Source organism: Nelusetta ayraudi, unplaced genomic scaffold (assembly GCF_046127955.1).
Source record: "Nelusetta ayraudi isolate G7.1 ecotype Tasmania unplaced genomic scaffold, CSIRO-AGI_Nayr_v1 ptg000023l, whole genome shotgun sequence".
Classification (NCBI taxonomy): Eukaryota; Metazoa; Chordata; class Actinopteri; order Tetraodontiformes; family Monacanthidae; genus Nelusetta; species Nelusetta ayraudi.
Genome location: NW_027466073.1, coordinates 1,812,624 through 1,827,573, shown reverse-complemented (window position 1 = coordinate 1,827,573; position 14,950 = coordinate 1,812,624). Strand labels below are relative to the sequence as shown.

Here is a 14,950-nt window from a genome sequence, read left to right as displayed (position 1 = left end):
TATATATATATATATATATATATGTATATAAATATTAGATATTTATATATGTATATATAATATGCCTCATTCAAACAGCGGCAGATCCAGAAAGAGTTTGCGCTCGTGTCCGCGAGCAGTTTGACAGACGGAAACACCGCAAGCCAAAACAAGGCGCAGCTTCTGTCTGTCAAAGTGTTTCTTGCTTCTGAGTGAAACTTTCCTCTCCGAAAAGCCTGAAATGTATATGGCTCCCCAAATCTTATATATAGATCGGCATTGACCACAGTATATATGCCAATATTTTAGACAGGCTCTGAAAATTACAAATGGTACTCAGGTGTTGGTGACTAACGCGTCTTGCTTTTTGTGTGCTGAGTCAATTCATTTCCTGTTTCCACAATCTATGGAGCGGCCAAAGCTTCAAAAAGCAGCGTGTGCATTAATCGCGCAATAAAAAAATTGTCAGCAATAAATAGGGTTGGGCATCGAGCATCGAGCATCGACTGGAACTGGTTCTAAGGTTCCGATGCTCCCGGAATCGTTCAAATGTTTAAGTTGCGATTCCTGGGGGAGGGGCAAACGCAGAGCAGTGCGCAAGTAGGTAGCGATGGAAAGTGTGCGGTGGCGCTCCAAGGTTTGTCTTAAGAAAATGATAAAGCAGCTAAATGCACGACCTGCAAAACGGTTATTTCGTGCAAAGGGTGCACGACTAACATGAGCGGGGTGTCACCACCGCTGGCAAGCTGCACCCCCTCCGCTTTCACCGCTGCGTGTCTGCTGACGTCATCGCGCTGAGATCGCATGATGAAGTGCTACAGAATTCAAGAGTCCGGCGGTGTTCTTAGTTGTCGGTCACTTTTGGCTGTAGTGGAACGATGACGTCGTTCATGCCAGACTTGAAGCGGCGTGCACCTCTGCGGCCGCTTCCCGCCGTGCAGCGATTGTTTCGGCGTCTGGTCCATTTTGTGCGCGAGCAGCGGGCGAAACAGCCAAGAGGACAATGAACAATTATCCAGCGCTGATGGAACGTGATCGAAAACTTTTGCATCAGTGTTTGATATACGCCAAGATGGCGCGATATTATGATTTAGCGCATGTGACGCGCAACGTCACGCCGTGCGGCAGGTAAAAAAGGTGGTGATGTCCCGGGTGTCCCGATTCCATCGCAAGCCGATCGGTGCGGAGCCGATCGGAGCTGATTATCACCCGGGTCGCTTGCCGGGTTGTTTGACCCGTTTTGTCGCGCAACAGCGCGAGTCGGTGAGCAGATTCCACCGCCACCAAATGCCAATTAGTAGCGGGACATCACCACGTTCTTTGGCCAGTGGAATTAGGGCGAGAAGAAGCTGTATAAGATTTAAATTAAAGTTCATAGACTTGATAAATATAATGTGAGAAATTTAAAGTAAATTTCATAAAAGTTTATAAATTTCAAATTAATCGAGAAAGACCTTTTTGACCTTGCCTCTTAAAAAGAATTGAATCGAGAATCGCTCAGAATCGGAATTGAAACAAGGAATCGAAACTGGAATCGTAATCGTTTAAATTCAAACGATGCCCAACCCTAGCGATAAAGCGGCACTGAGTTAACGCGTTAATAATGCGTTAACTTCGACACCCTTAATAAATATACATAATGAATATATATATATATATATATATAGGTCATAGGCAGATGACGGCCCTCTGGAGTCTGGATCTGCTCTGTGTTTCTTCCTACAGGGGAGTTTTTCCTGGTCACTGTCGCACTTTGCTTGCTCTGGGGGCCCAGTTGGTTCCTTTTTCTCTGATTGTACAAAGCGCTTTGAGACGTCTTTGAATGTGATTTAGCGCTGTACAAATAAAAGTTGATTGATTGAACGCAAGGGTTTACCGCAGCAAACAGCACATCATTGTTCCTCCTCCAGGGGCTCATCAGAACCAACTGAACCCACAGCATAGATACCACAGAAGACGAAAAGAGTGAAAAATCACCTTGGCAAACATTGCAGCAGCGACCGTCTGGAAGGATCTGAAGATCCAGAGAGCAGTTGAGCTGAGGACAAGATGGACTGACCTCCACCATCACTCCATTCTGGAAGAGGAGAAGAGGAGGAGGAGGAGGTGAGGAGGAGTTACTCTGAGGACAAGATGAACTGACCTCCACCATCACTCCATCCTGGAGGAGGAGCAGGTTGTGGTGAGGAGGAGCAGAAGGCAGAGGTGAATGAGGATGAGGAGTTGATGGAGGAAGAGGAGATGGAGGAGGAAGTGGAGGAGGAGGAGGAGGAAGACAGACATGGAGGAAGGAAAGTGAGAGGAGGATGATGATGATGATGATGATGATGATGATGATGATGATGATGATGATGATCAAAGGTCAAAAGATCAAAAGGTTTTTGTTTGCCATTTCTAGGTACAGGTACAGAGAAACCAAATGGTGTCTTCCCAGGTTCAAAGCAGATGTGAGGTAAAATCAGTCAGATATTAAATAAGAGGTTTGAAGATACAAATAAGAAGTGCAAATAAGAAAATGTATCAATAAGTAGATAAAACCAGAATCAACCACATTGGTTAGTAAAAAGTGTGGAAGTCCAAAGGTGCAGCAGAGTTCGAGTAGGGCCCTTACAGCCCCGGGGAAAAAGCTTTTCAAGAGTCTGCTAGTCCTGCAGCGGATGCTTCTCAGTCTCTTTCCTGATGGCAGCATGGATAAAAGGCTTTGATAGGGGTGATCAGTGTCCTTGAAGATTAACGAGGGGAGAACGGCACCCACAATCCTACTGGCCGTTTTCACCACCCTGTTTAGCTGTTGCCTTCCATGCTCCGTACAGCTGATGATCCAGGAGGTGTAATTATAGGTCAGGATGCTCTCCACCATGCCCTTGCAAAAGGTAGTCAGGTAGGTGGTGGGGAGTCCTGCCTTTCTTAGTTTCCTGAGCGGGTGGAGTCGCTGCTGGGCTTTCTTAGTGATGGCGGCATTGTTAGTGGTGCATGATAGATCCTCTGCTAGATGGACTCCGAGGAATTTGACTCTGCTGACCTTTTCCACTACAGTACCTTCAATGATCAAAGATTTGTGTTCAGGTCTAGCAGATTTTCTGAAGTCCATCACTAGCTCCTTTTTTTTTTTTGTTCATGTTAAGGAGAAGGTTGTGAGACCTGCACCACTGTGTCAGCTGCTCCACCTCCCTCCTGTCTTGCCCTCTCATCCTCATCTTTGATGAGTCCCACCGCTGTGGTGTCGTTGGTACACTTGATGATCTTGTTGGTGGTGTGGGAGGCAGTGCAGTCGTGTGAGAGCAGGCTGAACAACAACGGATTCAGTCCACAGCCCTGGGGGAACCCTGTATTCACGGTGATGGAGCTGGATGTTCTTTTTCCCATCCTGACTGTCTGTTGTCGCTGTGTTAGGAAGCTGAGAACCCAGTTGCAGATGTTGGTGTGCATGTTCAGTGACCTTAACTTTTCCACAAGCTGTTGTGGGATGATGGTATTAAAAGCTCAACTGAAGTCAAAGAAGAGGACTCTGGTGTAGGTGTTCTTGGCATCCGGGGTAGGACAGGATGGAGTGGAGTGTGGTGGTGATTGCATCCTCCATGGAGCGGTTTGACTTATAGGGAAACTGTAAGGGGTCCAGTTTAGCAGGAATGCAGGACTTTATGTGTTGCATTACTAGTTGTTCAAAGCATTTCATCAGTAGTGGTGTGAGAGCCACAGGGCGGTAATCATTCAGGTTGGCTGCATTTTGCTTCTTTGGCACGGGGACGATGGTGGCTTTTTTTGGGCAGTGGCTAGCTCGGCGTAAGCTAAGCTAGAATGGAGAAGTAAGGCGACTCTTTCCCTCCACAACCCTCACCCTTAATGCTGCCAGCCATACTTCACTTCCCCCGACGGAACTTGCTTGTCTCAACATCTCCATTGCTGGCCTTCAAGAGGTTAGGTGGACGAGCAGTGGTAAGACGGTCATCAGGCAATACAAACTTTTGTAGAGCGGCCGTGACACCCATCGCACCAACACAGAATTAAGGTCCCACCACAGCGATCGGGTATACGCTGTGTTGGTAAAGTGGCTGTAAAGTCTATGCACATAGCGCCTTTTTGCCTACTTGATGCTTTGCGCAAGATTCTTCCTGGCCAGGCTTGTAAGCTGTTGCTTCTCCTGATTTTAATGCTGTGTTTCTGGCTCTCAACAGCGCTCGCACTTCAGCACACATCCAGGGTCTTTCGTTGTTCCGACATGGCTGGAGTGCTTTAGGGCACCGTTTCCTGTGGCGGATGTTAAATAGTTGCTGGCGATCGTACACTCATTGTGTTCTGACACACTTTGCACCACCTTTCACATAGATACAATCATGCAACAATGAACACACTGCTTTTCGAAGAGAGGCCGCTATGAGCTCCAGTCGCACCACCATCTTGGCAAGGATGATGATGATATTGATGATGATGATGATGCTACGTGGAAGCTACATCGAGGCCACATGGAAGCTACAGTACATGGAGGATAAATGGAAGCTACATGGAGGAGTGAGTGAGTGAATGAGGGATTCAAAGGACACAACCTTCAGACAGCTCCATCGACACTCCAGTAGGATCAATAATAATAATAATATTAATAATAATTAATAAAAGAAAATATTATTTTTTTTAAAAAAGGTAAAACTTCCACATTTTAGTTTGGATGCAAAAACCAACAACCATAAAATGAACTGAATTGCTTGCATAAACTTGAAATAAAACATGGAGTCAAGCAGTCATCACCCTCACACCCTCCCCTGGTCAGCTGACCCACCTGACAGGTGCAGCTCCGGCAGCTCTCATTCTCCGCCCACTGCTGTTGGTCGCCATTGGGAGCGCTGATGCTGCTTCTGTTGCTGTTGCTGTTGCTACTGCAGCTCCTCTGGCAGTGGCAGGACTCCAGTTGGTTGAGCCGAGACTCAGTGGAGGTAAGCTGGGGGTGGGTTAAGCGGGGGGGCATCGTCAAACACCTGACCTCTGACCACACACCCTGCCTGTATTATGTGTGTGTGTGTGTGTGTGTGTGCATATATATATATATATATATGTATATATATACATATATATATATATGTATATGTATATATGTGTGTGTGTATAAATATGTGTGTGTGTATATATATATATACGTATATATATATATATAAATATATATATGACTGCAAGGGAAGCTCAGCTTCCCCTAAAATGTCAGAAAATAAGTGGTCAAACATGTTGTGTGTACATTTCATTGACTAAATATGCGATAGAACATGTTCATCTTTTGTTCAGACTTCTTTCTCATTCATCTCCGCATCGTCACCGTGCTTAGACCGTGTCAACGCTGAGCATCTACTGAATTCAGTGGGGAAGTGGGGAAGCATTGAGTGTTCCACTGCAGCGAAACTCGACAGTCATTGGATAAATGCTGGGCTTTGTCCCACCCATCGGACACTCAGCGTCACTAGGGGTCTATGGAGCGGTGGGCTGGCCTCGGCTGGCCCGGACACTCAGCTTCTGCATGATGATTGTATGATTTGCTTGAGGCTGAATCTAGCGACAATTCTAACATCTATTTCTGGCGTTTTTGTAGACTGTAGCTGCTTGTGTTAGGTGATTGCACTAAGACTGCAAGGGAAGTTCAGCTTCCCCTAAAATGTCAGAAAATAAGTGGTCAAATATGTACTGTTGTGTGTACATTTCATTGACTAAATATGTGATAGAACGCGTTCATCTTTTGTTCAGAATCTTCAACTTATCGCAGGTAACTGACGCAACTTTCTTCTCATTCATCCCCACAGCGTCACAGTGCTTAGACCGTGCAGACGCTGAGCGTCTATTGAATTCAATGGTGAAGCATGGAGTGGGTTGTTCCACTGCAGCGAAACTTGACGGTCATTGGATAAATGCTGGGCTTTGTCCCGCCCATCGGACGCTCGGCTTCTGCATGATGATTGGATGATGTTTGAGGCGGAACCCCTTTTTGATTCACAGTGAAGTATAAACATCCGCCGAAGCATTTTTCAAGTATTTCATTCCTTTTTTTTGAGTCAATCCGGAGACTCTACAGATCCTCTTAGCGACTTTGTCTTTGTTAAAAACGTCTAGCGACAATTCTAGCGTCTATTTCTGGTGTTTTTGTAGACTGTAGCTGCTTGTGTTTGGAGACTCTGACTTCTGACACAGCGGGAGCTGCTGAGCGTCTCCCCCGTCACAAAGCACTCCCAAGCAGTCACACTTCACACGAGCCTCGCGCAGTAGCTCCAGCAAGCTTCACATCATGTCAGATAATATGAGTGTCCTAAAAAGTTATGGCTTTGATTCAGGGAGACTGAGGTCTGAACTTCAAGCCCTACGTTCAAACCAGGACTTGCAGGGCAACAGAGGAAAGCTGTGTGATTTCTTGCTGTTTTCTGAAAGACATGGAGTTGGACAGTGCAATACCTCAGCTGTACAAACTTGTCATAAATGGCAAAGATTGGAGCTACATCTGCAGGTGTAGAGAGAAGCTTCTCCTGCTTAAAGCAGCTCAAGTCTAAGGCAGCTTAAGCAGCTGAGCTCTGCTGGCAATTGAGAGGACACTGGTCAAGTCCCTGGAAAAGACGTCTAGTTGGTACAACAGGGTCACAGGTCATTTTCTTGAAAGGAATTGAGGGTACAATTTCCGTATAAGTAAACAAATGCATTTTATGAGGTAGGCTGAAAATGAGCTTCCCCTCCTCCTTGAAAGACCAGCAGCCGCTACTGTATATATATGTGTGTGTGTGTGTGTGTGTGTGTGTGTGTGTGTGTGTATATATAGCTATATCTATACAATTTTTGTGTGTGTATTTGTAGATAAACGTGAGAACTGAACAAGTGACTAAGTTGTGATGCTGAGGCAGTCATAGTTAGAGGTCATGACCTTCTGACCTCTGGCTATAACAGTAAAGTGGCCCTGCATCAGTGAGTCAGTAAGTCATTTTTTCCACAGTATTGATTATTATAGAACATTTATTGATGGACTCTGACTTCAGTGTGATGCTTTATTTGGGTTTCTTCCTCATAAAGTTTTTTTTTTTTGGCACATCTGCAGAAGAAAATCCTTCCAATTGTTCATTTTGTTTTATTTTAACCAAAAAAGGAAACGACTCGAAGCAGATGTGATTCTTCTGCCTCCTTTTACAAACACAACAAACTCCTGCAGGTTTATTTTTTTCCTAATCAGTTGATTAAAACAACCTAATCAGAATAACAGCTCACAGAATTGTGTTTTTTCTTGTTTTTTTTTTTAAGGGCTGTTGAAGTTAACGTATTAATAACATATTTGTGTACGTTTTTATTTGTCAGTATCTATCAGAGTGCAAGAGAGATGAAGCAAACAAACATACAAATACACACATACAAGCGATGAAAGGACACACAGTGAAATGGCCAATCTAAGTAAGTAATTAGCAACACCACGACTCACTGTTGTTTGCATAGAGTTTGCATTCAAAACCGTAATGTACGTACTGGCTAAAGTCACCATCAACCCAGCCCTCTGTGTTGACAAGTACCCCATTCCATGCATTGAGGACCTTGTTCCGTCACTAGCTGGAGGTCAACACTTGAGTAAATTGGATTTGTCAAATGCATATCTACAAATGGTGATGGAAGAGGAGTCGAAACAGCTGCTGACTATCTCGACACAGAAAGGACTATTCAGGTTTAACTGTTTACTATTCGGTGTAGCATCATCGCCTGCCTTGTTCCAGAAAGCCATGGATCAAGTGCTACTTGGATTGCCATATACTCAGTGTTAAATGGACAACATCCTCATCAGTGGTCCTGATGAGCAGACACATTTGAAAACATTGGATGCAGTCCTGGGCAAGCTAGAGGAGTATCGCCTCAGAGTCCGTGGAACACTTGGGCTATCATCGATGCAGCTGGTCACCATAAATCTCCAGACAAGGTACATGCTATTGTGGAAGCACCAACACCGTGTGATGTCAGCCAGCTACAGTATGTTCATTTCTTGGAATGTTAAACTATTATAGTCATTTTATTCTAGACCCGGCCACTGTTCTGCAACCATTAAATGAACTTTGAACTTGAAAAGTACACCATCGATGGCTGCGGCTCGAATGCAGTAATGGGCACTTCTCCTGTCAGTGCATGATTACACCATCAAATACAGGAAAGGTTCTTTACGTGCAGGGAGAGGTGTTCTACGCTGCACAGCTGGACACACTACTAGTCAGTAACTCTGAAATTATCCGTAACACCAAGTCTGACCCCATCTTGTCTCAAATCCTAAAAATGGTCTCGACTGGTCGTTTTCCAGCTGCAAAAGATACAGACGAGAAGCTGTCACCCTATATGTTGCGTCGTCATGATCTCACAATTCAACATGATTGTCTCATGTGGGGTGTGAGAGTGATAGTTCCATCTAAACTACATCCCTGTGTGTTGAAGGAGCTACACAGCACATCCAGGTGTGGTGAGGATAAAGTGCTTGGCACGCAGTTATGTATAGCGGCCCAGCATTGACTCGCAGATTGAGCTCCGGGCTAAATCTTATCCCTTCTGTCAGTGTGTACAAAAAGAGCCTGGACTCGCACATCTTCACCATGTGGCCCTCCAGGCCTTGAGAAAGGATACATGTAGACTTTGCTGGTCCATTTTAAGGACACACATTCCAAGTGGCCTGAGGTGCATGTCATGGACTGTACCACAGCTAACAAGACTATTCAAGTGCTTAGGGGACTTTTTATTCGTTATGGCACCCCACACATTATTGTGAGTGATAATGGACCTCAGTTTTGTTGAGAGGAATTCAGTATGTTTCTGAAGTTAAATGGAGTCAAACACATCCGCTCTGCACCATATCATCCTGCCACTGATGGTTTTGTCTGAGTGTTTTGTGCAAACATTCAAACATGCATTGAAAGCCTCGAGAGGCGTCTGGATTCATTTCCGCTGACCTACCGCAACACCCTCCATGCCACTACACAGGGAACGCCAGCTATATTGTTCCTCAGACGCAGGCTGTGCTCTCGGCTGGACTGCCTGAAACCCAGTGTTGCTGGGATTGTTCACAGCTCGCATGAGGCACAAAAACTACTATGCCAACAGCACACTAAAGACAGACAGTTTGTTGTGGGGAGTCAGTGTTGGTGCGTGACTATAGGAGGGGGGAGTAGAAGTGGTCACAAGGGGTTGTAATGGAAAAGACTGGTCCAGTATCATATGTATGGAAAAGGCATGTTGATCAAGTGTTGACACACCCAGAGCCTGAATCTGAGTCTCAGCACACAAAGGTGAACACACCTGTAAGCCCAGTTATACTGCCCCAGAGTGGTAGTTGCCCCTAACTGAACACTAAGACAACTCACTCTGAAAAGACTGAACTATGTACTGAAGTCACTGAATCACTGAAGATCCATCAGTCTAGTGAACAACCACAAGTGTTTACATCGAGATATTTAGCAGCAACATAACACAACCTGCCACATCTGTACCGTGTGAGAGATTATTCTCACTGTCTTGGACGTGTTGTCCAGAGGAACTAAGCTGCCTTGTTGCCAGAAAATGTCAAACGACTTGTCTGTTTGAGCAACTGGCACCGTGCAAAATAAATATATAAAAATGACCGCCCTAGTTTTTATTTTCATCTGAAAACAGATGAAGGTGCTGATTTTGTGTTGTTGTTGTTTTTTGTTTGTTTTTTTCGGTGAGGAATTCTTTGCTTGAAATGAATGAATGAAAAAAAATCCTGTTTTCATGAAAGGAAACACAAAGCTTTGATAATAAAGAGGGAACGCAACAGACACATTAGCATTAGCATATTAGCACATTAGCCGCCTGCTCACACAGACATAAAAACCTTGTTGTTTTGTTTGTTTGTTTGTTGTGATTGTTTCCAGCAAATGATAATTCTGCTTTTCTAGGAGGCTCAGTTGCTGCTCAAACCATAGCAGTTGATTGGTGCGCCCCCTGGTGGTCAAACTGCGGTCGACTATTTTAGTCTGTGTTTATTCGTTTGATTTTGTTTTTTGTTTCAATATTAAAACCGCAGCTCGAACACTGGCAATGTGTACAGTTAGCTTGGATAAGAGAAGCTAAGGTAAGCTCCCCTTTATTTCAGCACCTTGAGGGTCATTTTAGCCAACAACTCCTGGAGGTCCATGATGTCCTGAACCAGGCTGAGGAAGTCACTGCAGGAGGGACAGGCTAGGGGTGGAGGAGGGGGTAGGGGGTAGAGAAAGATGAAGAGGAGGGAGGGAGAAAGAGGAGGAGTATTACAGGAGAGAAAGAAGGAGGGGGAAAGAGGAAGGGGAGAGGAGGAGGAGAGAGTAAGAGGAGGAGAATAGAGGAAGAGGAGAAGGAGAAGAGGTGGGGTGGGGGAGGAGGAGGGGAGGCAGAAGATGAGGAAAGAGTGAAAGCATGGCGAGCAGGAAAAAGTCGACAAAGAAAAAATCCTTTCCAGTGGTGGGAGGTCAGAGACGTTATTAGCTTGAAAAGCTAGTTAGTTTGCTAGCGTGTGGTACTCACTGTGGTTCAGGTTGGGACACTGAGCGATGTAGCCGTTGGGGCCGAAGATCAGCTTGGCATCCTGGATGACACCCTATGAGGGGGAGAGAAAAACCATCAAAATGCTGCTTCGTGCTAGTGCAAGTGCTGTTGTTAGTGCTACTGGGCTAACTGGATGATGAGGTCTAGAGGTCAGCAGACCAGAAGAACCCTGAAGTGGTTCAGGTATCAGAGTGAACGGAGCTGAAGGTCAGCTGATGAAAGTCTGTGTGGAAAAAAATCACTGAAACAAAAGTGGAAAATGCTAATGACGTCACAGAACTTTAGAAGAACTGATTCAGAGAGAAGATTCCAGGAGGGACTGATCACATGACTGTTGGTCATATAATCAACTTTGAAGAAAGCAAGAAAAAATTAGTTTCCACAAATTTGCCAATGAGCCGTTCTTTTAATTTCACCATTTTTCCTACGATATTATCCCTACACACCGCATACTCACTCAAACACTCACACATACACACTACTACGAGAAGATGAAGAGTGACAGTGTCAGCTGGAATAAATCAATGAGCTGCTGCAGAGAACCATTGACTCGCTGATGCTCAGCAGCAGCAGCACTACGATTGGACCAGCGTGACTGCTGATATCACACCAGGTGTGTGTGTGTGTGTGTGTGTGTGTGTGTGTGTGTGTGTGTGTGTGTGTGGTGACCTTGAATAGGCCTTTCCTGTGACCTCTCTGACCCAGCCACACTGCACTGCCGGCGGTCACGACTGCCGCAGGAGGCTCCATCAGCCGCTCGTAGATCCTGCAACACACATACAGGAGAGGTCAGATAAACACATACAGAAGGGGTCAGAGGTCAACACACACACACACACACACACACACACACAAAAGACAGGTCAGAGGTCAACACACACACTGAAAAGAGGGGTCAGAGGTCAACCCGCACACGATAACAAACACAGGCGAGATCAGAGGTCAAAACACTGGGCGGCTCTGGTCTCTCGTACAGGGATGTTGTTCCCAGTGGCCGGTTGAGGCACTGCAGCAAAAACAGTTGAGTAACTTTGAGTAACTTTACTCTCTTTACTTTTTAACCCTTTGAGTTACTTTGATTTCACTTTCTGACGACTTTTTGCTCCCAACATTTGTACACATCTGTATACTTTCTACGGCTCACATTGGAAAAACACGCTGGTTGCTTCTGTGCTTCAAAGATACAAATTGTGCTCAAAGTATGTTGTACTAGTTGTTTGAACTCTGCTGTTGAGCAGTTGTGTTGTAGTTAATTAGGGAGAGGATTTTCCAGAAGCTCAGCTTTGGAGGCCATGCTAATAATGCCATTGCAATGCCTCTTGAACTAGCCAATGCTAAGCTAAAGGCTAACACTAGCTATGGGGGACAGCGAGGTGGGTGTGTCCAAATAATCATTTTCCTCACAATGTGACAATGTTTGTACAGCAACATTTTTCACAAGTTCTCAGTGACTCTTAAATTGGGACTAAAAGTGTTTAAAATTAAAATAAAAATTTAATTGAATTATTTAATTCAGATGAAGCATCCGAATGTTAAAAAGAGCCATAACAACAAGTGACAGGTCAAAAGGTCCTCCTCAGTTTTCGTTCACATGACTCTCACGGGATCATATGAGTCATGTGATTTCAGAGGGATTTTCCCTGCCAGGTCCCCTGCTGGACGACATCTGCCACTGCAGCTCCTGCATGTATCAGCTCCTCTCAAGAGGCCACGGAGTAGCAGCGCCACCTGCTGGGCTGCGAGACATAGGAGGAGCTGGTGTGGCAGGACAGTAGCAGTGTGTGTGATTGTGTGTGTGTGTTTGTGTTTTTTGTGAGTGTGGGTGTGTGTCTCACTTGTTGCAGTCTATGTGCAGCAGCAGGTGTCCTCCGCTGAGTGTTAGCGCCACCTGGTGCCAGCGGCCGTCAGCCAATCGGTAGGGGAAGGACTGTGAGTGGCGTCGCCCCCCCGACATGTAGCGGTAGCGTAGCTCCTCCTGCAGGCCGCTGCTCTCCAGCTCAAAATAGCTGCGGAGGGAGGAATGGGGGGTGGCGTCAATGAGATAGGGAGACGACAGGCAGGCTCCGGTCACGCACAGCTAACTGCTAGCAGCTAGCACTGGCACCCACATACTTGATGTTGTGGCCATCTGACCCCGTCAGCAGTAACAGAGGATCAAACAGATGTTCAGAGGAAAACCACAGACCTGTAATGACCATAGAAGAAGACACTGCCCTCATTTGGTGGCTCCACTTTGCAGAATGCTCTGTGAGATTGAGGCCTTTGAGACTCTCAGATAAACCACACTCCCATTGTTCAGTCTAGACTTAATTTCTGTCACAGCATTTTGGTGTACATCCATCCATCCTCTGCTGCTCTTCCGGAGTCAGGTCGCAGAGGCAACAGGCTCAACAAAGACACCCAGACTTATCTGTCCCCAGTTACGTCCTCCAGCTCATCCAGCTGGTCCTGGGTCTTCCTCGGGACACCTTCCAGTGGGACATGCCCGGAACATCTCTCCAGGGAGGCGTCCAGGAGGCATCTTAAACAGATGCCTGAGCCACCTCAGCTGGCTCCTCTCGATGTGGAGGAGCAGTGGCTCTACTGCAAGCTCCTCCCAGGTGACCGAGCTCCTCACCCTGTCCCTCCATCTTTCCCTCACTCGTGAACAAAAACCCAAGTTACTTGAACTCCTCCACCTAAGGCAGGGGCCTCCCACCTACCTGGAGAGGGCATACCACCTTTTCCCGGTTGAGAACCCTAGCCTCTGACTTGAGAGCGACGCAATCATGTGGTTCCCAAACCGGACCCCCTCTGGCCCCTGGCTGTGCCTAGAAAATAAATTGTTTTAAAAAAAAATAATTATTATGTTTATTTTCATTATTATGAAAACAATAAACAGAACCAATGACAGAGTCCAACATGCACAAGGAACAAGTCTCTTACCAGACTCTTACTCCGATCATACAGGGACCAAACGGCCCTTAACAGAGGGCCACGTACCCCGTACTCGAGAGTACCCCCCCACAAGATTCCTCGAGGGTCACCGTCAAACAGCTTCTCCTAATCCACAAAGCACATGTGGACCAGTTGGGTGAGCTCCCATGAACCCTCGAGCACCCTGGGGAGAGCTTTAAACTGGTCCAGTGTTCCACGACCTGGATGGAAACCGCATTGTTGCATGTCAAGTATTCCGACGCTAACTATTCTACTCCCCTGAAACTTTCCGCCACGGTGAAAATGGTAGGTATTTGGCTCATTTCCCCTCAGCCATGTTCACATTTCCAAGTTTGTAATGGCTTTGCTAGCTGTAGTCCTCCTATGACATCTCCCCTTTTTTGATACTGCAACAATCCCAAAGCCATTACATTCACACTTAAAGTGTGAATGTGTACCAAAACTTAAGTGCATTTTAGAATCAGCATAACAATATGCATAACATTGTCATTAACAGTCATTTCCCCAGATATATCCCCAGAGTCAGTGACAGCGGGGTGGGAAGAAGACTCACTGACAGACAACACGGCAACTGACCCAGGAACGAAACAGACAATGATGGGCAGTACGATACCTGAGATAACAACATCTAGTCCAGGAATCAAGCTCCAGAGTTGCAGTTGTGGCTGGGCCAAAATAACATCCTCTGCAGGCCTGAGAATACATCAAGGCAGGAAAAAGTGCTTGGCGACAGTGGGGTAGGGCCCTTGCATCGCTACTTCCTACGAAGCAAGTCGAGTTAGTCAAGTGAAGTCCAGCAGCAGGACGAAAACCAAAGTCTGCAGGACATCAATACCCCTGTCCCAGTGGAGGAAGAAAAGGAGGAGCCAAGCACTCCTGAGTGCCAGGAGCACAGCTTAAAACAGCCTGCAGCCGAGACTAGGATGCCAGGGCTTAAGCCACTTATTAAGTGGCCAAACTCCTGTGAGAGAAATGTGTGGAAGGCAGTCAATGAAGACATCAGCAAACTCCTGGAACAACTGAAGGGAACTGCAGAAAAGAAGTTGGGGGAAATGGGATAGCTAATCTACAACTACGGCACTGAGCAGTTTGACAGCAGAGAAGGTAAAGAAGACATTCACCCCATTGAAGTCCAGTAGACAGCAGGAGATCGAGCGACTAGTCAAGGAGAGAAGACAGTTGAAAAAACAATGGAGAGGATGGCCCTCGTTTCATCCATTTTGTCAGGGCAGGAGGAAGCGCTGCAGCAGGAGGGAGGAGCAAAGGGGTCCTGGCTACAGCAAGTGACTGGGAGATGCGGGCCGACCTGAAAAAGCAGCTCAAATTCCCAGAAGAGATAGCCCACACTAGCCAGAGACCAGACATTGTACTGTGGTCTAAAGATACCAAACAGGTGGTGATCATGGAGTGGACGGTACCCTGGGAAGAGAGGATAGAGGAGGCATATGAGTGCAAGCTCAAGAAGTCTCAAGCCCTCATCCTCGAGAGCCAGCAAAATGGATGGAAGGCCTGGAAC

General features: G+C 46.2%; 1 protein-coding gene and 1 long non-coding RNA gene across 2 annotated transcripts in view; one reads left to right on the top strand and one right to left on the bottom strand.

Moving 5' to 3' along the window:
• The window catches only part of LOC142889659 (uncharacterized), a 250,072-nt gene that overhangs the window by 155,034 nt on the left and 80,088 nt on the right, over positions 1-14,950 (top strand). The window lies entirely within an intron of this gene.
• The window catches only part of LOC142889657 (protein kinase C-binding protein NELL1-like), a 97,002-nt gene that overhangs the window by 54,047 nt on the left and 28,005 nt on the right, over positions 1-14,950 (bottom strand). The window contains exons 4-9 of the mRNA XM_076028449.1: positions 12,333-12,503; positions 11,167-11,263; positions 10,477-10,549; positions 10,073-10,155; positions 4,754-4,912; positions 1,957-2,056 (exon numbers count right to left, since the gene is read on the bottom strand). Coding sequence (XP_075884564.1) covers positions 1,957-2,056; positions 4,754-4,912; positions 10,073-10,155; positions 10,477-10,549; positions 11,167-11,263; positions 12,333-12,503 — 683 coding nt within the window. The remainder of the gene's footprint in view (positions 1-1,956; positions 2,057-4,753; positions 4,913-10,072; positions 10,156-10,476; positions 10,550-11,166; positions 11,264-12,332; positions 12,504-14,950) is intronic.